Source organism: Pteropus medius, unplaced genomic scaffold, assembly GCF_902729225.1.
Source record: "Pteropus medius unplaced genomic scaffold, Ma_sr-lr_union100, whole genome shotgun sequence".
In the NCBI taxonomy this organism is placed as follows: domain Eukaryota; kingdom Metazoa; phylum Chordata; class Mammalia; order Chiroptera; family Pteropodidae; genus Pteropus; species Pteropus medius.
The window spans coordinates 16,356,607-16,384,146 of record NW_024349796.1 but is presented as its reverse complement, the minus strand read 5'-3'; the positions used below and the strand labels follow the sequence as shown (position 1 = coordinate 16,384,146).

Here is a 27,540-nt window from a genome sequence, read left to right as displayed (position 1 = left end):
GAGGGACCCATTTAAGCGAAGTCGACTGAAGGTCCCAGGGAGGCGTCACTTAAATGAAGAGTTGATATTACTGAATGATCTTCCGGGATCTAAGAGTAATAATTCAAATGAGAATTGGCTGTCAGATGACATTCTGGGGTCGTGAAAGGAAATATATCCTTCGCTAGAAATAGGCAGTTGCTGAGGAATCTGCCCTATTCCTGTTGCTTTTAGGGGCATGATTTTCATCTGAAAATCCTCACCCACAAGGACAGTTAGACAGGGAGAGATGAGCCAGACACACCGTGGCACTGGCTCCTGGGCCACGTCGTCCTGCTGGGCCGCTTTGTGTGACTTTGTGCGGCGATGTGTTCAGACAGGATGGATCAAAGTACCCAAGAGCCAACTGCGAGAATTCAAAGGCAAAGGAAAAAAAAGGGGCTTCAGATGATCTGGAAAGTGTCTTGTTATATTTCCCAGTTCTAATTTCTTGTAGCGTTTTACCTTTGGGGGCTCTGCAGAAACTAACCATGGCCGGAGTTCAATGCTCAGCCGGGCCTCTGCTTCTGTCATTTTTCCTAATGAATGCGCGATGAGGAACTGGATTATCTTACTTGGAATGTCTTACCTATTTGTCTAAGCCGCTCAAATCTTTCCACTGGAACAAATTCCCTGAGCTTCTTCCTGCTTCTGTGGGAGAATAAGAGACAGGGTTGCCCTTAACTGCTAGATAAATCTAGCTACTTAGTGAAAGACCACAGCTGGATGGCTGTTCCAAGCGATATTACGAAAGTGGGTTAAGACAAGAAATATAGGGCCTTATTAAAATTTCAAGGGCGACGGAGACAGGCAAGATTTAATGAACGGTATTGGAGTCTGGCCAGGTCAATGGTGTTAAAACTCACTCAAAGAAACAGATAAATCGAGGCCCTGGCCTTTGTCTAACCTCCCATCCAAAAGAATGATTCTTCTTTGCCAAAACTTTTGATGATATTCCAGAATATCTGTTTAATAGGTGACTCAGAAAGAATGCAGCCTTTAATTTAATCACCTTGGATTAAATCGCCCAGGTGTTGAGCAGAAAATTAGACAATGTTTATCTTTATTTGCCTTTTTCCCTGTGTATTAAATTATTGAAGCCAATTGCATGTTAAGACATTTAAATCGCAAAACGAAACGGTCACCGTTGGAAGAATATTTGTCGTTACAAACGAGTACCCCCAAAAAGTGAAATCTTAATTCTGTGATGAATTTGGGTGCGCAGTTACAAAATGAGTTTTATAGTCATCGTCTAGGCAGCATCTTCATATTAAAATAACATTAGGTTGGCTCTAATAAGAAGAGACATGGAAATTTTACTATTTGCCAAAATTTGCCCATAAATCTTCCATCTTAACAAACGTATACTAATCTTCCACCCCAGATTTCATCGATAGCGTTCTTAACTCAAAACATCCTACGAATATGGAAAAAATCCATCCCAGGATCTTTTTAACGTACATACTGAAGGAACTTGAAAAAGCATGTTTAAAGATCGAAATATCGTCTTCACTGACGATGAGGAAACAGAACTTCATTGTGCACATTTGCAATTACCTGAATTTTACTGCGAGGACCTTGATCTTGAGTTTATTTTTTGTATCTATTCTTAGAGTTGGGAAGAATTGAAGGAGCCATCTCATTGAGCATGCCAATCGATGGAGGATCTCGTCTCCCTGTCCACAGACCATCCCCGTCACATGGAACCTCGCTTCTGCACAAGGGTGCCTGTCCCGTTGGTAGATAGCTTCAATTATTTAAAAGTCGCTTCTTTTATTAACCTGAATTTTGACTCTGTTACTGTCTACACTAATTCTAGTTGCCTCTTTCAAAAGAAAGTGTATGTTTAATCATTATCTCGACCTGGGTTCTTGATACAGGGGTGTGTTCCCTTTATAACGACCTTATTGAGCTGTAAACGTTTGACGCGCATGCTTTTCTGCTTGTTTGTTAGACTTCGGTGAACGTTTTTAAGAAACAGAAACGAGAAAAGAAAGAGGGATGACCATATCCGGTCATCTGACTCAGGTGTTTTCAGTAGAAGGTAAACTATAATTTTGAGAGGGATGCTTTTAAGGAAAACCCATTTTAAAAAGGAGTAAACACGTAGTTTTAGCAGGAGAGTCTCTGTGACACTGGTGACATGTTTAGCTCAGACCTTCCGTGCTGAGCTCAGGCTACCAAAAAAGGAAGAACCCGGGATTTATGTAGCTGCATCTCGGACGCATCGAAAGTGAGTCTGCTTCCTCTTCTGTCAGGAAGGTCCGGCAGAGTTTGGATGAGGAAACCCTTCATATAAAATGTTAATGATTTGTTAAGAAACATGGTAATTAAGAGAAAGAGAGAGACGAGAGAGAGAATGGAGAGAGACGGGAGTAAATCGGGCTAATCTATGTCTATAAAACGGCTATAGAACTGTCTGGAAAGATGCAAATTATCGCCGGATCTTGATCTAAGCTGTAAATCAAATTTAAAGAAAAACTGACTTCTTTGTGGAGAGCATGCAATTTTGTCTGGCTGGACTTTAAAAATCTTATACCATTGGCCAGCACGTGCATCGTCGTGTGATACTTGGAAAGCATCAAAAGTTTCACATGTGCCAAAAAAAAGCCTAGCCGCGCACAGCCTTATCCTAGCGCTTTTCCCCACACACTGTGGGAGATAAACCAGAGAAGTCAAAACGGAAAAAAAAAACAATCCAAAACGTTGTTAGATGTCAACAAAACCTTACGGCCCTTCCTTGAGAAGCTGACTCAACAAAGACAGCACTGCTAAAACATTTAACTGGTGAAGTTACTTTTGCCACAAAGCAATGAAATAAAAATACTCACTCGACTCAAAAGTGATGCCAGAGAAAAACCAGACACAGAGCTAGGACAATCTTGCTTTAAACTACGCAGTGCTTTATTGCACAAATGATCGTATAATCCCAGTGTAACCCCTGCAGATTTGGCATGATCCATCAAAATAATCATCATCATCATCATCATCATCATCATCGGATCATGAAAAAGGGGTCCATCGAATTTCAAAGGACTTCATTTTTAACAAAACGATTTCTCACAAAAATCTAAGCTCTTACGATGCATTTGTTTTTCTTTGTCGATCTTAAAATTCTTGATAAGAAGAGAGTTGGTACTAAGAAACCGACGAAACTGGTAGGTGAATTGAATGTGTGATTGAAGAGAGAGAGAAATAAATACGCATCTTAGATTTTTGCCCTGACAAACTGAAGGAATACCTGTTAGCGTTCTTGAGATGGAGAAGGACAAGTATTTTTGTTATCATCGTCGTCTTGTGGTTGTTGGTTTCGTTGTCATTCGTTTGCATTGGTTTGATTTTTGATTTTTTGGAATGCGCGGAGGCAGAAAATAGAAACATTTGTTTGCGGTATGTTGCTTTTGAAAATGGTTTTCTTCATCTAAATGGAAAAGTTCAAGGAAGTTCAGGAGGGGATGGAGCTGAAGATACAGATTTTGATGTCATGAGCGATTTAAAGCCCAGGAGAGTCGGTGCACGTGGAAAAGAGAAGTCCCCGGTCCCCAGGGAAAGCCGGCATTTAGAGGTGAAGAAATAGAGATGCGCAGTTTTAGATAAGCATCCGATTTCTGTTCGTGTTACTTGAGAACTAGGCTCTCAAACTTGATATTGTAATTAGGGGGAAAGAGTTCTCTCTAAGAACAATGAGCCTAAAACAAAAAGTCAGCAAATGAATAAAGTCTACGAAAACTTAGGCAGGAGCTATTGACTGTCCCATGTGCCTCATGGCTTCATCAATAGACGACACTTTCATGTTTCGTGTTCGTCCCTCTATAGTTATTTCGGTCAGATTTAGGTAAAATGGCAGGATCTAGTTTCTAAGGAGAAGCGAATGCTTCATTTTTAACAACACTGTGCCGGCAGCAGATGACGCTGAGGATGGAGCCCGTGTGTGCAGTCGCTTTGCCAGGTGGCTCTCATCGGGGTGCTCATTGTTAAGAACCCCACTATTTCTGCCTGAGGTTTGAAGCCAGGACTTCACAGGCTCCCCCGCGGTGCCCCTCAGTTCTTTTTATGCAGGGAGCAGATGGGTGAAGCAGAAGAAAACCAGCCTCAGAGACAACAATGTAGCAGCATTCCAGATACCCATGAGGTCGGACGAAACGCTAATTGGCGTTGGTGAGTGAGCCTTAGCATTGAGAAGTGGACTTGGCTTGTGAGGCAGTTGGGAAACTTGTCAAAGGTATTATCGCTACCACGTTTTGATAAACAGAAACAAATCGCTGACATTCAAAACATGACTCACTTCTTTCCAAGTCAGCGTGGTTGGTTAGAGCAGAGTGCTTTGAGAGTATGTGCACAGGTCATAGGACCTTTTCTTGATTTTTTAGAAGCAACATGGTCATTTGTGTTTTAAAAAAAAATGCTAACTTATCGAGTTGTTCGGATTCTTATAATTTCCACGAAATTCAATCTGGCATAAATAGCCTAAACGGGTCTTCTTTACTTATTCGTCTGTCTGTACCTTTTTATGGTTTCACTGGGGCAGTTATAGTGTCTTGTATTTCTATGCATCTTCTTCCCCGTGCTGTTTTCGGTTTCCTTTGGGAAGAGACCTTGTATTTTCATCGTTAAACCCCTAAAACTGCATCCAGTGCCCTAAACTGGACAGCTAAAACATAATAGAAAGAAGCAGCCAACATTCCTTCCAGTCACGGTCAAGGGTGGTCATACAAAATAAAAATAATTTACTGATTTTGGAATGAACTGAACAGTGTTATTCAACCACAGGCCTTCTCTAATTCTAGATTTATTTAGCTTGCTGTTAAAGTCGTATGGATATGTGAGCTTAAGTGAATGTATAAACCTTTTAAATCAAGTGTTTACACGCTATTCTCATTTCAGTGTGAACGTTACCGGCAATAGGCACAAAATTGCCGTGGCAGTTATGTAAAGATATTTGGCAAAAGAAAAGTTTTTCATGATTTGGGGAAATTAGACAGCAGCAGCCATTATTGCAACTAAACACATGAGTTTCCAAGTGTCGATTCTTATCATTAAAATACCTAAATGGATAGTGAGACTCTTCTCAGTTATCTCACTGAATGAGACTGGGCCACGGTGACCTGCTTTGCTGCCGGAAGTCCCAGAAGAAACCCTGAGTAAAGCTAGTCCTCCCTCGGAGAAACTTGGTTCCTCTCCCCAGGATTTTCTGCCTCCTCGTACCCGTATTTTTACCATTTCTCACTTTCCATGTCCCCAACCTCTCTTCATTTGTACCTCCTTCTCTAGAAGAACAACACAAGACCGCCCTGGGTTATTTCGTATAACGGCACAAGAATCTACTAGTGTCCTTTTTTTTTTTTAAAGTTTAATTTAAAAAAATGAAAGAAATAAGGAAAAGTATATTCAAACGTTAAAAAAATACGTGCCGTAATAGGTATGAGGATACACCTAGTGATCTAAGTGTGTACCCCAATCCGCCCATTCCAGCTGTCGTGACAAACCGGGTGCTGTTAATGAAACGCGTTTTCTCTTTATTTTAGATTCACGGCAGGACTAGATTTCTGTATTTGCTGCAATGAAATGTGGTCGTATAACTCAATCTGACCAAAGAAATGTTGGTAGAAGAGATAGTCACCGCTTTTAGGGCTTGGCCCATAAACACCCAGATGCCATGCTCCATTTTCTCTCTCCATGTGGCCTACTCCAGAAGAGCATGCTAAACTTGAAAGTCACATTTTGAAAAAACTTAACAAAAAACGTGAGGAGCCTATGACCCTGTATCACCGTTTGGAGGTCAATTGATCATGATAAGCCATTTTTGGAATTTACGTGAGTGAAAAATAAACTTTTTCATTACGCCATGGAGACTCCTTAACTCATCTAGCTATTTTTGGCAGCTCTTTAGAAACCAAGTCCAACACAATTTTCTGGAACATTCCCCTGCCTCTCTCCCATTAGGATTTACAGATTCGTTGGTCAAGCATATCCTCTTATCCGATGAGGCAATATTAGTAATGGCCTCTGACTTTTGATACAATCTCCTCTTTATGACTCTAAATCCAACATTTAAAAAAAAAATTTATAACCCCTCCTACCTTGTTCCAAGAAGGATTTAAAGTAGCTGACAAAAATACTCTACCAAGGTCAAATAATTTAGAAAGAAACTTTTTTTTTTTTAAAAAAAAAGAGAACCTTAAAAAACAGAAACAGGAAATTTAAATAATCCCAGGGGTGAAGTAAATACATAAATATGTTCCAGAAAAAGCTATATGTTCATAGAACCCAAGCTTACCTATAAGATTTCTCGCAGCCTGCATGATTGGGAAATACGATGTATTCTAAGATTTATTTGCATGCTTTTTATTAAGGGCAAAAGCATGCAAGCTAGAAGTTGTTAGAAAAAATACTACTTATCCTGACATTGACCCTGGAGAGGCCTTTCTCCTGTGTTCTCGCAGAGGGGACAGTAAATAAGGAAATAACGTCTCTAACGGCAATCTTAGAGCAAACGCCGTCGTGAATCAAAGATCATTAAACTTCAGAACTGATACATTAAAAAGAAGGGAGTACTAAATATAAATAGACCGCCTTTTTTTTCTTATTTCTCAGAAATCCCCAAGAACAACTGAAATATTTCCCGCAGGTATCACTTAATCTATTGAGAAAGAAATAAGGTAAAAATCCTGATCGTAATTAATCTTCTCCACGGTGTCTAGACAACTGTAGATAAATTGTCACTCACGACCAAATACGGGAACTGTCACCAAACTTCTGAACATTTGCACAGCGTAGAAGCAGACGCAAACACAACCAATCGCTAGAAAACACACATGAAAATTTCCTCTGGGTTTTAAAGTAAGAATGCCATAGAAAAAGCCATTTAAATTTGATATACTGGAACAACTTTAGCTTTAGAATCGTGAAGGAAGATTACTTGAAACTAGATAACTGTCCTCAGTGTAACTATAAATAAGTACGTTAACTTTTTAAAAGCAAATTTCAATAACACTAAAATTTAACAGCGCTATAAAATGTAATAACATAAAAATTCCAACATTTCCTGTTTATGAGATAAAGAATTTGAGTCAGGCTCCAATTGCGAGTATAACGCATATAAATATTTTCCCCTTTCATATGCCTCTTCTATTCCCATTTTTAACATTTTCCTCGTGATTTGAGGGATTATTGTATGTGAAACAAGATATTTTTCCTGCCCACAAGGGGGACCCTTTGCACCATAGCAAGAGTTTACGCAGCACAGACTCACTGCCAACACTCCGTTTGGTTAAATGCATGACCTGCCATAAATGCTAGAAAGTTCTGTGGTCACCTGTCCTGGGCCTCACCTGTGAATCCAGGCTGACAGAGGCAGACATACCCGGGAGCGTCTGGACGGCTGGGTGAAGACGGCGGCCGAGCAAGGTGTCCGTGCTGCGTCCCTGAGGACAGCGCCACACACGCCCCTCGGGCCCGGCAGGGGTCACTGTCGCATTCGTCGACGTCAGTCTCACACTGGGACCCCGTGTATCCTGCAGGAAAGAAGTTCAGAGAAGCTGAGGACCATCGCTCTAGGACCCCAGGGCAGGCGCCCGGGGCCACTCTGCAGGCACCGATTGGCAGGACACCAGGAGGACTGGGAAGAGGCGACATCCATCCCTGGAAGCGACCGGCAGTAGCAACAGAATCAGTCAAAATAAAATGAGACTTCAGGGTAACCTGGCCTTCGCCCGGGCATTTAAACTAAAGCCTCCGATTCGGCAAATATTTCAATTGTTTGAATTTTTAGCAAGAAAAACATGAAATATTTTCTCAAGAAAACAGCTGAAAAGTCGACTGTATCCACGTAGCCGACCTTAAATTCTTCTCTTACAATTCCAAGTAAAGGTAACTGACTGCATCTTCATACCCAGTGACGAGACGGAATGAAAAATTGTTTCGTATTAGGTGAATTTAACTGGGTCATTTTATTAGGGACAAGAATGATTTAGTACTTCATAAAATATTTAGATAGTAAATGTAAAAGAAAGTACCTACCAGAACTATTTTTTAGTTTCACATACATGTGTACCTAAAAATATATATATATATAAAAATATGTATGTAAAAATATATAATACATATAATCTATAATTATGTATTACATATAATACATAACATATAACACATATTATATATATATAATATACTATATACTTTTTATATAGACTTCTCACTTTAAAATCCTTCTGTGGCTTGCTTTTTCACACAATCAAATTCAAACTCCTTAACCTAAAATGCCCCTTCTGAGCGGGCCCACCCCATCTCTACCTGTCCCGGAATGTCTTCTCTTCCAGAGCCCTTGATAACACTGTCCCCACCCCTAGGACAGTCGCCCCCAGGCCTGCGCTTGGCTAATTCTTGCTTTTCAGACTTCATCTTTTATGACTTTCTCAGAACGGACCTTCCCCGGTGGCCAGCCCCAAAGGAGATGCTCTTCTTCTCCCTCGTATTATCCAATTCTTTCCTTTCGTTGCACTTATGATAAGTTTTACTATGCGTTTACGCTTATGTAGAGTTGCCTCTCTCGATAGACTACAAGCTCCACAAAATCGGGGACTTTTTGTTAGCTCACCACTTAGATCCTGAGCACACGTAAGGAGACGACCTTCTATCAATGACCGAATGAGATTCAGGTCGTATGAATCGGCCATTGAGATTACGATCCTAGCCGAGCAAATCGGCTAGAGAATTAACGACGAATAAGTCAATAATGAAAATATGACATGGCATATGACATGACATTTAATTTTAATAAAAACCCGAATGGGGTCACATGTTAATTTATACCCACAACAAAAGTCCTGTTGCTCACCAGGATAATAATACACTTGTTGCATCTCGCCCTTGGCGTCTTTCTCAACCATCTGAAGAAGAAATTTACAGTCGAAGAAGGAAACTCAAAGCGTGTGGGAGACCGAGATCCCACAATTCTTTGTGGTGACCCTGTCACCAGGAACCCTCAGTCTCTTAAACCCGAATGCCTATTTTTAAAATACTTTTATTTTGTACTTAACGGTAAACAAACACTCACCGAATAATGGTGTCCACAAGTCTTTACAGAGAGCTGCGGAAGAGAACTCTGAGTATTTTTTATTTTCTTCTCATTCTCTGTCTCGAGACTCAAGACCCTTCATAAATCCATTTTTGCTTTCTGGTTCCTGCATGATGTCACTCCTCCCACGAGCATTGGGGAGGCTCTGATTTATGGCCTTGCCAGTCCTGTCCCCACCACGGGGACCCTGTGGGGATTTTGTTTGCTGTTCCCTTTAACAGTTATATAAATAGATTCTTTTCGTCGAGGCTAGAGTCAATAGTTTTAACAAGTTTTCCTGTAAAATACCGTACGAAGAAACAATATGATACTGACTCAAGTTCCCAGGGATCTTTTTTAAAAAAAAAAAATCCAATCTTACCTGGGGACCAGGAAAACTTTTAAGGTAAGCATTTAAGGTGACTGACGCTTCTTATAATTAATTACTTTAGAAATGAGGGCCCTGCACAGCTGTCACAGTGGATTCCTGCCACTGCGTTCAGTGGCAGTGGTCTCTCCTCACCCACAGGTACGATCTTCTAGACAGAGTCGCTTGTGGCATGAAATCTTCTCGTTATATGTCGCAGTGAGAACAGGGTACGAAGACTTTCTGAATTCTCTGTGTAGGCAAAATCACCATCCGTCCGGAGATGCAAGAAAGAAGGTCAGCAGCGGAAGTGTCCAGAGTCTGTGCCCCTCCCTTAACCCGCACGTCGCGATCACCCCTAAAATGACGGTCATGACACACCCCTTTCACCCCCAGGCCCTCACCACTGTCACCTCGGTTCTGGCAAACGGGCTTCTCCCTCCCTTAAACGAACGGGAACGCGATCTCTACATTCCTGTCTCTGGGTTTACTGTCCTCACTCAGCTTCCACCAAAGTGCCCGAGCTCGTCTGACATGAACAGATCAGATGACATCGCTTGGCTGCCCCGTGGCTGGCGGGGCGGACGGCAGCATCGCGAGCGAGCCGGCTTCGGTCTCGTCTGCCCCGCAGCCCCGTCCGCCCCACCGGCCGCGTGTGGTCCAGCTCGCGGGACCCGTCGCTCACAGGGCCACAGCTGGACGCGCTCGATGCCACGTGTGCCTGATGCCTTTTCTTCCTCTTCCTCCTGCTTCCTCTCATCCTTCCCTAAATAGGCGACGAGCTACTCTGTGTTCGCCGCAGGGTCTAGAATGGCCAGTCTCTAGTTGAGCATCTGGTCAACATCTACTGAGTGTTCGCTGTGGTCCAGGCCGAGCTAGAAGCTTCATCTCTATTACTGGATTTAGCCCCGAAACAACTCGATGAGGCGGACGTTATTATCATCGCCTGTGCTTTATAGACGGGGAAACTGAGGCTCGGAGCGGTAAAGTAACTTGTGCCAAGTCACACAGCTTCTGACTACCTTTCTGGGATGTGGTTAGCAATCTGTCAAAGTTTCAAAAATGATGCCTCAGTCAAGCCAACCATGTATTCCCTCTCCCCTGTTCCCTTCTATAGAGTTCATTACAGTTTTTTATCATGCTATACACATTTTCACGCTTCTTCCTATTAGAACTTAAGCTCCTTGGAAGAAGGGACTACGTCTTTCTGAGTCCCAGGCCCCTGATAGATACGGCTGGCACCAAAACCCATGTGGCTTGCACGACCGAACCCACGAGTGAATGGAACGCGCTGTCTTTTTGGGGGGCAGATCCTCTTCACTACCTGGGTCCAATACAAACCGTCCCTCATACCCAATTCCCAGCTCTTGGTGTGGAACGTCCTATGTAGTAACAGTCGCCTTTTGTTCAGGACCTGAGATGTGCCAGGCTCTATTTTTAGGCTTTTCCTCTCTGCAACAATACTCGGAATAGTCTTTTTTTCCCCCTCGTTTGCAGATGAGGAACTTAAGAACGCAGAGGTGGCCCGCCCTAGTTAGCGGGTGTCCTGTCCAAAGCGTTGGCTGATGATAAGAATGCAGGACAACAAGGTTTGGAAAATTTTAAGTTAAGCCAAGGACCGAAGAATAACAAATACGCCATATGCACTATCGAAAAGGGGAAGATGCAGGACATAGAATTCTGAGCCAAAGATATACTTCCCAACCTCCTTTTCTGCTTTCATGCTTGTGTGTTACTTTTACCTACGAAATATGTTAACCGAAGCCTGTTCAATACCCCTTAGGCAAGGAGACGTCTCTCGGTGAGAAGCCACCGCTGGCTGGATTGATCCCAATCTCCACGTTTCCTCCCCAACCAAGCTCTGTCCTTGGACAACAAAATGAACCAGGAGAAGGACGAGCCGGTCAGCAAGCCTGTGACAACCGGGTTTTACGGAACTGTAAGTTTGTCATTTTTTTTCCCCCCCAGTGGACCAAGAAAGGAGATGAAATGCTCTTTCTATCAATGAAATCCTCGGGTGAATTAGGTTAAAAATAGGTCGAGCGGGCTGTTTGCCAAAATTAACACCAATATTTACAGGTAGCGTGCGGACTAAGGTGCTACGGATTCCTACTGATTCTGATAACACATCCCTTCGCTCGAGCCTCATCACCCTTTATGCAAAATTTTTGGTTACGGTTTATATATGTTTCATTTGTATTCTTGTTGACTTGTATTATAAATGCTTAGGAGAATACTTCTATTTCTGGAATATTCTACACCGTTGTAATCATGCTAACTCCACTGAGTTATAATCCAAGCTCCTAAGATGTGAATATTGTTTCAGTGGTTTCGATAGATTCTAGGTGTCAAAGAAAATATCTTGGAGGAAAAGAAAGCATCTTCTGGTGAATTTTCACCGTGCAGATCATGCTGAAATTGATCCTTCCACTGATTTTTTTTTTTTTCCCTTCTGTTTCTTTTGGAAGGTTCTGAGGCTCGGGCAGCGTGCCAACCTACTTCGAACAGTGCGTAGCATAGCAGCAGGTATGTGTGAGTACGGAATAATGCGATTAAATTAAGCATTCGTAACTAGAAGAGTTTGTTTCAAACAGCAAACAACAAGAATTTCTAGTTTCTAGTTGCTGTAAGCGATTTGTTTCTACTCTAAGCAAAAAAAGAAAAAAGAAAAGAAAAGTGAAAGATATTTCGTCGCTTACCAGGCCGGCAGTGACACGTGTAATTGCCAGCGCTGTCCTCACACGTAGCATTATTGTGACAGGGTTTTGACCAACATAGAGGCAACAAGGTCTCGCAGTGTGTCCCTGTGAATCCACTACCCGTGCAGTGACAGCTGTATCTGGAGAGTAAAATGAAATTATCACATCAACTCCTGGTCGTATTGAGATCAAATATCTTTATTCTCTATCTTTACCGGTCCATCAATCTGAGACTTGCGGTGCATTTTCAGTATTTATCTCAAAAACCCTGGGGAATTGTTTCTATAAGCCTGAAAGCATCGTATGTTTCCATGTTAACGTCCTATGGTCTTTCAAAACGCAGCTTGAGTGTTTTCGTTTTTCTGCAAAATTATTTGGAAATTGTGATTGTTTACTTCAGCTTCCTCATTCATAAATTGAAAATAACAGTTCCTATGTCACGGGGTTATTGTGGTAATTAAATACTCAGATAAAGAATAGACACAGTATGTCAAGCATCAAAAATACTGATTACATTAGTACCACATAATACTAAAGAAAGGTGTTAAAACTCGTGAAGGCAGGGAAGAATGACTTATGCCATCGTGACACCCTTTCATGCAGAGCCCATTAATAAGGTCCCTTATGAAAAATGAAATAATAAATTATGACAAAACCAGGAAAAGCCCTCATTACGCAAATGGTAACTTATGTTCTCTTACTTTAAACTAATTTAATAACACTGTTTAGGTAAAATTCCTAAAGGATTTATTTTTCGCCACTTGGTTTCCATGCTCGTTACATAAATACAGCCTCATATTCACAATCGGAATAACCTCGGGCTTTGTTTTCGCGTGCACCTTACCTACCACAGGCTTGTTTCGCGGAATTGAAAAGCTGGCTCTTTCCTGAAGTTTTAGCAGGTCCAAACTATTACGAGAGTAACTTGGAAATTCCTCACTCTTGGGACAGATGACTTTTGAAGGATGCATTTTTTTTTTTTTTTTTAGTAAAATCTGAATGTTGCCACTTTTCACTAAACTATAAAGCAACCTGACAAGTTTAAGGGAAGGATGCGAGATCTCCAGATTCACCGGCGATACAATAATCCTGGTCAGTGAGTTCTCTCCACGGGGATCACCCGAACGTAGGCGAATCGCCCAGAACGTACCTGTTGCCTCCATCCACACACAGCCCTCCGTGGAGACACGGCTCACTGGCACACTCATCGATGTCGAGTTCGCAGTGGTCACCCAGGAACCCAGGGGCACAGTCACAGAAATAAGCGCCCGGAGCATCCCGACAGGTAGCACCGTTTTGGCAGGGCTGGGCCCAGCATCCGTCAGCTTCCAATTCACAGTTGACACCTTTTCAAAAAGTCAACACAGAAGAAAAGTTTTAGCGAAGTGTTAATATTTTAGCTCTTTGGCGATGCTTTATTTACTAACACTCTTGTCGAATATTATGTTACCCAAAATAATTTTCCTCCTTAATTGTAATTGATGTTAATTTTTCGGCACGCTCGTGGGGAGTGGCACACAGCGGAGCAGCTGTTACAAAGAACTATGTCATACGACAGCTTGTGGCTTTTAAATTCATGGAAACAAGTCATTTTTAGAACAAAGTTATCGTTAACCATACTTCTGTTGGAAGCCTCATGGGGACTAGTCAGTGTCATGAAATTATTTTTAAACACTCAATTTAGCTACACATCATATAGAGCAGTGGGTAAAAGCTCAGACTTCAAACCACGTGGCCTGGGTTGACATCTTGGCACAGCCATCCATCATTAACTCTGTGACTCTGGGCAAGCTCCTTACCCGTTCCATAGCTCAGCTTCCTCACCCGAAAAACGGAAGCAACATTTGTAATAACCTCATAGGATTATTATTATAAATGCAATGTGTTCTAGAGTGCTTACAACAGTACCTGATCCATACAAAGTCTTTTCTAGAGATCAAAAACAATACTTGTTATGTCCACAAACATTTATCGTACAAACATGGTGGGCTCTTATTCCCTTAAGTGCTCCTTTTGCACAGACATTTTTAAGGTCAAATTTCTATAGCGTTGTAAAATACTACTTTTAAGTAGAATATCAGTTCGTGGCTTAAACTTAATGCAATTAGTGGTATCATTACAAGCTTCTTCATTTTAAGGTAATGTTATGTTGTTTGAAAGTATATATTTCTCCCTTAAAAAACAGTAGGTGAAGATTATTTACTGAGCAAAATAAGTTGACGATTTATAAAAGTAGTTGCACTGAGATAACAGACTACAGTACTGAATCTGCCAAAGTAACATCTAGTACACATAATCGAATTTTCATACAGGTCTCGAAAGGCAAAAAGAGGGAATATCTACATTTAACCGTCTTTATTTCTGCGTCTATAACGCAGAATAATAAATTATGTACTAAAACAACACAGAGATTTTCAGAGAGCTCAGAAGTTGTCATGAGTCGGATTCTGTACCACTTCCGGAAACTGAAGTTAGAAACTAGGAGTTTTTTTAACTTCACCTGCCATTTACGACTGCGACTGGATCCTACAAATACCTGAGTTAAAGGAGTTACCGTTCTTTGAGAAGAACTTAACATTGAAATCTTGCATCCGTAAAAATGGGAAGTGGCGGAACAGTGTTTGCTCCAAGGTCAATGGCTCACCCTTGAGCCTCGGCCGTTTCTTACCCTGACCATGAACAGAATTCGTGTTTGTTGGTCTGGCATCGGTAAGGTCGAGGGAAAGCGCCCTGAGCCGGCTGGTGGAAGACCGTGTCCTCGGTCCAGTTCTCGCTCGGGAATGTGTTCTCAGCCTTGTTTTAAGACCTTTAGTTCTCTCATGTTACATAACACAATAATAGCTTCCTCTTTCACTTTTCTAAGACTGTATAAAAGACTAAAATGATGGTGAAAACTTTTTTTCGTATAAGTATCTTTTAACATATATGGCAACTAGAGCTACAACGTGTTAGGACTCGTACTTGTAAGGGACACAGCCGCCTCCCCTGCCGCGACACTGGTCCACCATGACTCTAAGAAGCGTGGACGATGCTCACCCAGGGAAGTTTGGCAAAGGCGGATTCTCCGCGGTGCCCCCTGGGCGGGTCCCCCATAGTGCTTCTGAACTGAGGGCTCCTCACGTTTACCAAACGGCCACCGTATGCAGGCCCAGGACGAGGCGATGTCATGTGTCCTTCCTGTAGTTCTTCTCAGTACATTTAAGGCACACAGACTTGCCTGCGCCCCAGAGCTAGTAAATGACAGCGTCTCTCTCTGCGATTCCTGCCTTTGCCTGTCCAGTTTGTCGATCCACTTTTCTGTGGTGCCTTTGCCTATATGACATTGCATTATGTCATTTGGTATTTTAGTCATCTATATAGCTGCTGGAAAGTTTTAACACAGGAAGCCAAAGCAGTGGTTTAAAGCTTAACACTTTGCTAAAGTTTATTTCTTAATTAAAATAAAATTCGCATTCATCTGATATACGGCCGGATTACTTTCTAATGTTTAAGAAATGCATTCTAAACCATTGTTTAAGTACTGCGGCTCTGCATGTTGTAGTTCAACTGCTTTGGCTTTGAAGCGATCCAGATGCCTGGTTTAAGAACGTGTTTCAAATTGATAGATATGATTTCAATTTAAATAGCTATCTACTTTGGGGGGTGATTTATTTGTATTACTCAGTGAGATTTAACATTCTTATGGTGGCTCACCACTGCCGCCGATACAGACAAAAATGACTCGGGCTATGTGAGCACGATGCCAAAACAGCCGGATGAAAAGTGATGAGTTCAGTCAGTTATCCAGATGTTTTTGTATTTCCAGATACTTGGCTTCATAGATAAAACATCTGGATAACGAACTACGATTTTCATGTTTCATTTGGGTGTTTATTGTCATTTGCTCATATCCATTAAATATGCACAATGAATCGACCTTCGAAAAGTATTTGAACTGTGTGGTCCAGTCTATATGGTAGCATTCACTTTGTGACTGATGTGATTAGGCACCATGTCATTATAACTATACGTAGCCATATAAACTGAATACAGTTACAGTGGGTAGCACTTCTGTGGCCCATTTGCTAAGAAATAGAAACTTCTTAATTCTAGAATTCTTTCGCAAAAATTCATCCAAATTAAACCAATAGTAAAAATACATATAAAGTTTAATTTGGAGTTATCCACTTGAGAGTCTGCAAGATGCTATGTTTGCAGAGCCCGCTACTGTTCTTTGCTGTTTCCAAGAGCTTAAACAAGAAATGACTTCTGTCTTAATGAACTCGTGACTTATCTCATGTACCACGCTCCAGCTGCCTTGCTGTCATCGATCTGTCGATCACACTTCAGCACTAGAACCCCCCACCATGTATCCACCCCACGGACTCCCACCTTCCCAGCAGGCTGCAATGTCAGGCTCTGGGCATGAGAGGGCGCACTTGAGCTAAGGCGAAGGGCATCTGCTGAGATGAGCAGAACAGCCCCAACCTGGAAAGCCAGGTCCCTCGGAACCCACTCACTCCAGACCGGATCTACGTTTTACGTAAGGTAGGACTCCATTCAAAACAGCAGTGACGATCCACGCACCTTTGAACTCAATGGATTTTTACTAGTGTGGGAAGCTTTCTAACTAGTGATTAATGTTCCTAAGCAATTGGATGGGACATGCAACGTCACCTCCGCTTCTGTCCTATTAAAGAAAGAGAAAGCGAATAACATCCTCTGGGATTCAAATGTCATCACACTCACCAGAATAGTCTCGGGGACAAAGACAAGTGTATCTTCCGATCTCGTTGAGGCATGTCGCCTCGTTCCTACAGGGGTCTGAAGCACATTCATCCACCTCCAAGTCACAGTGCCTGCCTTGATATCCTGGGACGCAGAAGCAGCTGTAGCCGTCGATTCCGTCCAGGCACACAGCCCCATTGTGGCAAGGGCCGGAAGCACACTCGTCCTGATCCAGCTCACAGAACCTTCCAATATATCCAGCAGGGCAGAGGCACACGGGTTGCACAGGGTCCTCACTGCAAATACCCCCGTGTTGGCAGGAGCTTGGGCCACAGGAACCGATGGCGGTTTCGCAGGTCATCCCAGCGTATCCAGGAGGACATTCACACAGAAAGCTCCTTTCTCCTGGGGTGTTCACACAAGTGGCATTTCCTTGACAGGGGTTGGGGAAGCACGGATCAGTCACGTTGTCACAGTCTTTGTCTGAACAATGGCAATTGTTGTCTTTTGCAAAATCATGGCACGTTGAATTGTTTCGGCAAGAATTCGAGAGGCACCTGGTGTCATTTTTATTGCAAAAGGAATCTGCAAGGAAAGCAAAAGTATCGATGAAGCTTACAAACAAACAGTTGAGGAAAAAATTAAAGGACTCCTTTCCTCACGTTATCTCAAACAAACTATTAACGGAACACATAGTTTCTGTGTCCTAATGATGAGTTTTGTCACTAACGACGATTTTTACAAATATTATCTATAGAGTCTTTCTGGCAGTCAACAGTTTTCCTCCAGTGCCTATGCATAGAAAGCTCATATATCTTTGGGAAGGTTGATCTGAGAGCAAACTTTTCCTGTGCCCTTTCCTGTGGTAAAACTCGGCTAATCATTCTTTTACTTTAGATTTGTTTTCGGACGCTGGCTGTCCTCACACACCTGTAAATGCATCACTGGCTTCTCACCGTTCACGTCTTAGTTCCAGGGTCACGTCCTGAGAAAACCTTTTTCTGAACTCCTCTAAACTCTTTCCGTTTTATTTTGTATGGCATTTATCTCTCGAATGTGCTCATTTCTTCATCTGTGTGTTTCTCTGTTTTCTGCTTTGTTCACTAGAATGCTAGCTCCGTAGAGGAACAGGAGAGACCTCGTCTCAGTATTTCCCGGGTCCTATAACATCACCTGTCACAGAACACTTATTGGAAGGAAGGGGGAAAACGTCCCAGCAGAAACGTGTAGCGTGCTGAGCGATCACAGGGGCCAGGGAAAGCAGGCTGGGGAAAGCCTCGTGAAGAGAAGGTACTTGGGATATCTTTGAAATGAACACCAGTGAGGGAAGGGTATTATTCGCAAAAGCTAGAACAAAAGCATGAGAGGTATTGGCATTCTCTGTCAATAACAATCACGATAGGCCGATTTATAATCTGGTCACACACCATCCATCACTATGTTTACGTGCACGGTCTGAATGATGTTTGTTTTCAGCACCGGTTCCGGACAAGGTCATCCGCCAAGCACGTGTCTTCACTGGGTCCCCGGGGTGCATGCTGTCAGCCACACCATTAGCACCGGTTGCTGCCTGGGTTTATGGGCGTTTCTAAAGGTGAGATGCTAAGAGACCCTCCTGGGACCCAGGCATTATCAACTGATGCTTCACCTGACCGTACTAAAGAAGCAAAGACAATCGCCTGTCAAATAGAAAATTATGTTTTTCAAACATATAAAGGAACTGCAATTGACTGCCTTATTAAAAAGAACAAATTAAATAGCCAACCGAGGAAATAAAAGCAGACTAAAGTAAGGGTCATAATTATTCCATTTTGTGCACCCAAATTAAAAAATCTGTCATATGTATTATTATATTGTACCTAGTACAAAATGTGCATGCTCATGAACAACACAATCATTTTCATCGTGGTAAAACCTTTAGAACATTTAGACTTAACTGGACGTACACACGCACAACCTTATAGGGCTATTTAAAGTTATAATTGGAATCGAGTTCCCAGGAAAATGGCCATAGAGAATTTCATTTCCAGCTTTCATATGGGACTTAGACACAGGGTAAGAAACTTGACTGGATGTCAAGTGGGATTGATATTTCCAGACAGATTTTTTGGGTCTGCCAGATTGTTTCCTTGCAGTAAAGTACGCCATCTACTGGATAGTTTAAGAAGTTCTGGAATAAGAGAGTTTTAGACTTTTTCTTTTCTAAGTGCAGCACAAATCCTCTGAGGAAAATGTCATAAGTGATGATCCCAACACACAAAATGAGAATGTGGCCCCAGGTCAGGTTGGGAGGACAGGAGCCACCATTGCTGCTGGTCACTGAGTCCCCTGTTCTTTGTGAAGGCATCTCCAAGGGGCCCTATGGGTCAGCGGCAGCAGCTCGAAAATCTCTCTTCAAGAGAAAATATAAAATTTTTTATGTAGTTACTGTAGGCAATTCTTTTTGTATTTGCTATTTTGGTATTGGAGTGCTAAAGATATGTGTGTATATTTTTAATATAAATATACATTATACATATATATACACACACATATATATACATATATATGAGCTATTTTGACCAGTTTTAAAGATAATGATGCCCAGACATTGAATGTATTTATTGTGCATGTGTGTCTTTTCTAATAATTCAAGCTACTTGGAAACAGCCATATTGGTAATTGAGCTCAGTTATAAGGTGGAGGATATTTATTCAGAGCAATGAAAGACTACAAGGAGAGCTCAGGGAAGAGCATTTTAGCTTCTCAGAGATTTTCACAAACAGTATTTCTTCCTTTGTCCTCGGTGGTTTTAATGCATTTATTTATGAAACACACAGGTGATTCTCTGATATAAAAATCATCAATCGAGAAATCTGAAAATTTAGCAATAACGATATAACAATATTAACCAAAAAAAAAAAAAAAAAGACAATTCACTAACACATTTTCGTGCAGGAACTTTGTTTTAGAAACAAAACACAAACCAAGGGTGTCCTTACCCAGAGAGTCTGTTGATGGACTAATTCAACACGCCGTAGGCATTTTCTCCATAAAGCACCCACGCTTGCTCAGAATCAAACGGAGATAAATGCGGATTAGACCTAAACCTGTTCTCCGGGGGCTGTTTTTCACAAGAAAATCGTTAACATCTCACCGTATAGCTTGAGTGCCGTTTAAACTTTCGGCTCAGGGAAATTTCTGACGAAGCGAGAGTCGCGATAGGGTTGACCCGTTTGAAGGGTCTGATAGGGCTTTGTTGTCCTCAGCAACTGCTGCACGACAAAAGCTCAGTAAATATTTCTTGGGTATTAACTGTCGAAGCCACGAGCTTTGCCTCGAAGAGTCGCCTCGCGGTATAGACTTTGTGTATGTGTATGCATGTATATATCGACCCTGGTTTTATATATTTCTATTTAAATCTCCTCTTACCCCAACTATTCTTCGTGTTTTCTCTCGAATTTACGACCTCCTTCTCCCCATATGACGCTCCAGCCATCTCTGTCTCGGGTCCTTGTTTCTATTGATATGAAGAATCAAATCTATCTTTTGTTAAGAGGAAGGAAGGGTGGGTGGAACCATGGTTATCACCCATCTCTGGGCTGGGTCGGGTCTCTGTCGTTAGAGTTAGGCTGTTGGACCAAGTGCCTGCTGCCCCTGGCGGCAGTCACACACGCTCCCCGCGCAGAAGGCGCCTGTCCTTTGTCAACCTGAGAACATGACTAAATAATGCAAATAGTGAAGATCATTTTCACTCAATGTCACTCATCGCAAATTTTAATGAGGGTCTAATTATGTTCCTTTGACATTAAATTCATTTAAAGCTAATCAAGCCTGGATCTGTGACCTTATTAGAATCCGTGTATATGTTGGTAATGACAGGCTTTTAAATGGCCGCTTTTACTTTATGGACTAGATCTACGTTTGACTAGCTCCTTTGCCTCCAGCAAACTGAAATCCCCACAGGAAAGCTAAAAATGTTTTCAATGGAAAGAAAAATAAAAGTTTGTCCTTACTCCATAAAGCCAATTTTTTTTAATTGACTGATGATCGACAGATATCATTGCAGCATTAATTATGAAACCATTGTACAGAAGGATGTAGCTACATGGCACTTTTGTTTTAAAAAGGGGCCTGAAAGTTATATTTTCTAGAATTATCAAAACGTTAAGGATATTATATATAATTAAAGTTAATGAAAAAAATTAAACAAAATAGATAAAATAAATAAAAACCGCCCTCCAAACTTTAGCCCATCGCATCGTCCACTGAAATAGTAAGAACAATATGAGAATGGAAAAAAATTAGGATGATCTAATTTTTCAATTTTATGATTGATATTATAAAAGTGCCTCTAATTTAATTGGTTCCCAGGGATACATACATAACCCTCAGTGTCTCGTTTAATCCCTACAGAAAACCAATGAGGTTGGAGGAATGATAGCCATCTCATAAGTAAGGAATTGGTGTTCAGGAATGGTAAATAACTTGCCTCATTTTATGTAGCTAATACGTGATATGAGGGTGCCAAGACTTCTAAACATTTATTTGAATAAATCCAAACGAAAAGGAGATAGAATTGTAAAATGAAACATCTAAAAGATTATCTCGATAGGCAGGACCCCGTCTTTATCGATCCCCCAAACCACAGAAGATCCCATTAACTGCGAATTCGGCTTCAGTGGTTCTGGGGTGAGGTGTGAGGGCCAGCATTTATAATAAGCTCCCTGGGATGGGGGTGCTGCTGCTGGTCCATCAGCTACCCTGTAAGAGCAAAGTCTTCGAGTAAAAAGTATAATTAAAAAGGAAAAACAAATGAGTAAAAGTAACCTGAATAATATATCTTGCTTAACCAAATATAACTTAGACGCTATCATTTCAATGCGTAATTAGCATTCAAAACGAACGAGATAGTTACTTTTCTTCCATGCTATGTCTCTAAAATCCCACGTGTATTCTACATTGACAGCACATCTCAAGTCCAGCTAAGGCACATTTCAAATGCTCAAAAGCCACACGTGACTGGTGGTCGTGCTACGGGACAGTGCAGATCTTGACGGTTTTCTCATATTTTTGTACGGAGAACTAAGGCCTAGAAAAACAATGAGTGGTTATGACTGTCAGTAAGCTATTAGCCCTCCAAGATTAAATTGTCTTTTTACGACATGACTATAGGAGTTGCCATGAACACAAACATTTCGAAGTAAGTTCTAAGAGTTTATTCATTATGACGTGTGCTCAGATCGTAAGCCACGAGAAGCCTCATGCAAGACATACTCTTGCCCTGGCTCTTCCTGTGGCTCAGCCTTCTCGTTGGGCTCCTGGCCTGAGCAGCCACAGAACCTACATCGTTAAGACACAGTTTCACGTGTACTTATGGGTTTTCAAAATTCTCCTCTGTTTCATGGATGGAGACTTGTCTTTACTCTTAGCAAATGAACTCTGAGTTCAGGGATGATAATGTACCCCTCTTGAGTGTGTCTGTAGATGGGTTCTGTGTATTCAGTTCAATCACACTTTGAGCACTAGCTCCTGAATGGTGCAATACATACGTGCCAATTGTTTGCTTTGCTGATTAATTTGTCTTACCCCAGGGAGATTTGTTCTGTTCCCTTTATGGCTCACTACACTTGAACAGAAAGAGAGTAACTTGTTTCTGTCAGGTCACTCTGAGTTCTGGACCAGATTTGGGGAAAACCCAGGTTACTGTGGTTACTGGATAACTTGGAAGGCATCGTGAATACACTTCATTTTCTCTTTGTTCAGCCCAAAGCCCATGGCATCGAGTGCAGCAAGTTCAAAGCCATCATGCCTTTGGCCTGGCTAAGATTCTGGAGAACTGGTGAATGGCTTCTTGCCCGGTGGGTCCTAGCACATGGCGTTCTGAGCAAGGCCTCGCTGAATGCAAACATGCTTTGGCTCATCTGCACAGCCCCGTGATTCTCACGGAGAACGGGTCTTGATCTCCCAGGGACCCATTTGACGAACTCTGCCCCAGAAGGCTGTGGCAAGTGCACACACAGTGAACGCTGAGGCTTCATTACAGAGAACGAAATGCCAGGGAAATGAAAACGCCACAGTGCTGTTTGAAAATCAGAGGAGACCCGTGGTGGCCGAAATCTTTCTGAATATCTCACGTGTGGATTGGCAGCTTAAGTAAATAGAAAACAATAAAAGTATAAGGACAGCTCTATGGTAGAAAATGCATGGACGTGAACTTCATGTGAAGACATACCTTAGACGAAATCACCTTGGCTCGGATATGTCCACGATCATCTCTTTTAAGGAAGGCAGGGCCATGCCTTTGCGCTTAAAATATTTTGGGGCAGTGGGAAAAGAAGGATGAATTAAAGGAAATGATTCATTAATTTCAAAGCAATAAATTTAACAAGTAAATTAATATTTTGTTTCATGACACCAAGTGGTTTTCCTTGATCTAATTTATTTTGTAAAATAGATCCCATATATTATTCATCATTGTATATACCTTTAATATCCTGCATAGAGTAGATAATCAATAACTCATTACTGAACTGAACCAAGCACTATATATTCTCATCTCTCTAGATTTAATTTACGGTTTCTGTAGTTGTTTTCTCTTGAAAAATTATATCCAGCCTACCACCGTCTACTTCTGTATCGTACTCCGGGAGATATTTTCATTGATCTTTCAGGTATAAGGGGATTCTAAGTGACATTTACTTATGAAATAAGAGCCTTCATTTTCTTCATCATTTTTTACTAGGTTAAAACTGAATTAATTCAGAACAATTTCAATAAACTTTCTTGTATAATACCTAGTGAGCTATAGGCCAAATGAGAACCAGGCCTAACTCAAAGTACCCCGAAGGATAAGTAGTCAGGCTCCACTCATGAGAGCAGAAAGATCACCATCCACCAGTGACACCAGCAGGTGTGATAACGGTGTGCACAAGGTCTCGCTAGAGAGAGAGCCTTGGGGTGACCTAGGAGAGAAATAACAGACATTACAGGGAGGGATATTTACTTACATTGGGGATACTACAATGAAAGCAGAAGCTTTAAGACTGTTTTGATTTCATGATACCGAAATAGAATGAGGATGCTATCAATTATTTTTTGAAATGAAGGCATCGAAAATCTTATCAGCCAAAGCCAGCTCTTGATAGAACAATCTAACGTTCAATCTTTACAATAGAAAAGCAATATTCTTAAAGCTTCCATCAAATATGCCAGCTCATCTCTATCCTCTAAGAGGATGCTAATCCCATGGTGTAAAAGGGGTTAAGAGACCCCTGAAAAATCTATTTACCTCCGGTCCATTTCTAAAGCCCCCTATCATGTTGTTATAGAAACCACTGGCGGCTGAGAGTCTCCCATCATGATTATTGCTATAGTAACCACCAAAAGACAGGAAGCTAGTGTTTTATCCATGTGCCATAGTCTCCCCGCTCTCCCTGTCCCCAAGATAGTTTTGCTTCTAAATGATTCTATGCTGCTGGAAACAAAGGAGGAAAAAAGTAAATAAATTTACTGGGCAAGAAGGGCGAGGGGGAAATGAGGTCACCCTACAAGCCATAAAGAGATCCAAGGTATTTCATTCATACCGTACAGAGAAAATAAATTATCGTTAGACAACCAAACCAGATTTTAAATTGGTGACCAGATCTTTATTTCCATCTATTCAGACTCAACGTAATAAAAGTCAGATGTGAAAATTGTCATTCTGCATGATTTTAAAACCACCATTGAACATTTCGGGGAATTTCCCAATAGAATATATGTCTTTGCACGGTGTCGTCTTCTCTTGTTTAAATCGAATTAAATATATAAGGTACTTTCCTATAATACTTTTTTATAAGATGTTATTAGGTCCTAAAATACTATGGTGTTTAAAAATCGTGTTTTGATATCCACCGATTTAATTCTTCTCTTTCCCTACAATTTTAAATGTTAGCAGTGTTTTGTGAAAAAGCGGTCTATATAAATTAAACCACACGGAATTATTCTTTACTTTCTTGCCTCAGACTTCAACTTATCACATTAAATTGCCTTGTCGGTTACTAAGCAGCAGATGTGGGTTTTTTTGGGATTTTATGATTTTTAAGAACTTTGGACTCGTTCGGAATCGGAGTTTTTTGAAACAAAACTCCTGTGCAGACAAGAGGACGCGACGATGACGATGGCAGTAACGTGTCAAACCTCTGTCACCCCGGGCAAGGTCTTAGAAGCTTCTAGCATTCCTTCTTGTATCAAAACCAAAGCAGTGGTGTATTGGGTAGGAAAAGCTTGTCGCCCAATCACAGCCGGATAGTCACATGTGAAGGCAGGATAAACATTACGCCCTGCTGTTCATCTCGGTTCAGCTCTACCATGGTTTTTTTGGGAATGTCGAGCACAGGGAACAATCGTTATCATTTCCTAGATATTTTATTTGAAAAGGAATCATTTAGATCACTCAAAAGAGGGTTGGCCATTTTCGGGGTACCAGAGTGAACCTAAAACAAACATAAAAATGCGTCTAATGAATCATTCAGATAAGAGCAACTTACCTTGTACGAACTGAACGACTCAACTCATTGTACCTGAAGGTTATTTTTAATTAAATACAAATACATTCTTTAGAAAAGTCTGGAGCGAGTACTTGGGGGGAGGGCGGAAAGCAAACATATGGAAATTGATTCTCATGCTTCTCTCCTTCGCTGGTCCAGCTTGTGGTATTTATATTCATAAAGCGAAACTCCATTCTTAGAGATTCTGTGCGTACGGAACAGTTAAATGTCGCTAATGATACTTTTCTCCACACATGTGGATTTTTGTAACCCTCAGCACTTTTTGCTTCCCATGTGCTTATTTTAGCTTTGTTCAAGCATAACTTCGATGCTGAGAGAAGAAAATTCTCTGAAACCGAGTCTTTGGCTGAACTGCGTTGACATGGTGTTTATCGTCGACTCCAGACTTTTTCCGAAGTAGTTACAAGACGGTAATTAACAGTATATATGCGTCAAATAGCACATAACGCACACGCGCACCCAGGAAATATTTAAAACCATCTTATGTGGGATCGAAGACTTGTTTGGCTATTGGTGATTGAGTCACCGACTGAGTCATTTCTGAGATTACTTAAACCAACTTGAAAGCTCAGACTCACTTTAATCTTAGGTAGTACATTTATTTTTAAAATATATCTTTCTTACCTAGTCTTGAATCGCATTCTTCTTACACATGAACACATTATTAAACCGATTTGGGGTTTTTTGTTTGTTTATGAAACTCTTCCTGAGTGTTTCATAATTTCAAAGGACAGCTGCAATGTCCAATTCTGCTCAAGATAGAGTAGCTGGCCCACGACTTGCCCTCCTGGTACAAACAACGTTTAAAAGCGAGCAATATAAAACGATTTCCAGGCATTGAAAACAGTAGAGACCTACGAATTGTGTTAGAAATGAAATAAAACACCTGTGATCTCCTGGGCTTCGTGCTTGGAATGGCTTTACTGCCCAGAGAGCAGTAGGATCAGAGAAGCAGCAACGTTTCTGGGGCGAGATCAGAATTATGGGGGGCAGAAGCAATTAGAGTTTGCAGGTCAGAGCATCCGAAAACAGACGCTCTCAAAAGATCCATTCGTCACTGTGGGTCTGGGGAGAGGCTCACCAGGGCCCATCTGCGAGGAACGTCTCCCTGGCTCCTCTGCTCTGCAGGCCGTGGCCTCCTGCCGCTGTGACCCGTCTCTTCCCCTACCCTCCCTTTCTTTCGCGATCTCTCTTTTCACTCTCTGACCCCTCGTGGTAGTTTGGCCAACATCTCAACGCACGATCTTCCTAGAATCCAAGAATCCAAGATCTCGGAGCAGATGGAGCTTCGCCTCTCTGCTCCCTTCAACCAATTATCCCAACTACCGCCTAGGTCAGGCCCTACTACGAGAGCCTCACTCAGTGTATGTAGACATCACTCTTCACAGCTCAACGCCCAAGTCCCGCGTCAACGGCCTTCGCCCCCAACCTATTTAAGCGACCAACGCTCAAAACCACAACTTGTCGCCACCCCTCAATCCCACTACGCTGAATTATTTATTTATTTATCCCCTTATTTATTTTTTATTTTTAGGGTTTTTCATGCCTGGCACCTGGTCTTCCTAGGCGGTCTCCCATCCAAGTACTAACCAGGCCCGACCCTGCTTAGCTTCCGAGATCAGAGGGATCGGGCTTGTTCAGGGTGGCGTGGCCGTAGACTCTGCTGAATTTTTAAAGTCTTCTGTGATAATCATTGACCCGTAACACGAAGGGATTTGGAAAGGGATAGGTTTAAATTTTATCAGACGTGGAAGGACTTTGACAGAGGCATAGGGAGAACCTCTGGTGTCAGCAATGATCGTGTCAGAAAACGAGAAATTCTTCTCGTCAAAAAGACGAGAGAATATTCCAACCAAGCAGCTTCTCTTTTTAAAACAAGTATCGTCTTATAATGAACATTTGATAGATCGGTCTTTAAAAGACAAATGCAGTGACTTATTCGTCTGAGCGTTTATGCGTCTGAGCATTTCCTATCCCAGAAAAGGGTTACCACCGGTTTCTCTGGCCTTTTCTGTAGTGTCGGCCACGCCCGAAGGTTCGACTGTCAGTCTCGCAACAGAAAATGAGGAACAGTTCGAAATTCACCCATCCCAGGTGCAAGACGAATGAGAGGCCTGTGTACCAGACTAAGCACTGGTGACTCACGAGCACTGGGAACTGATG

General features: G+C 41.7%; 1 protein-coding gene and 1 pseudogene across 1 annotated transcript in view; both read right to left on the bottom strand.

Moving 5' to 3' along the window:
- The window catches only part of CRB1 (crumbs cell polarity complex component 1), an 84,803-nt gene that overhangs the window by 55,191 nt on the left and 2,072 nt on the right, over positions 1 to 27,540 (bottom strand). The window contains 4 exon segments of the mRNA XM_039883641.1: positions 7,350 to 7,532; positions 12,140 to 12,279; positions 13,290 to 13,485; positions 16,868 to 17,431. Coding sequence (XP_039739575.1) covers positions 7,350 to 7,532; positions 12,140 to 12,279; positions 13,290 to 13,485; positions 16,868 to 17,431 — 1,083 coding nt within the window.
- LOC120619365 (uncharacterized) lies at positions 26,921 to 27,036 on the bottom strand (annotated as a pseudogene).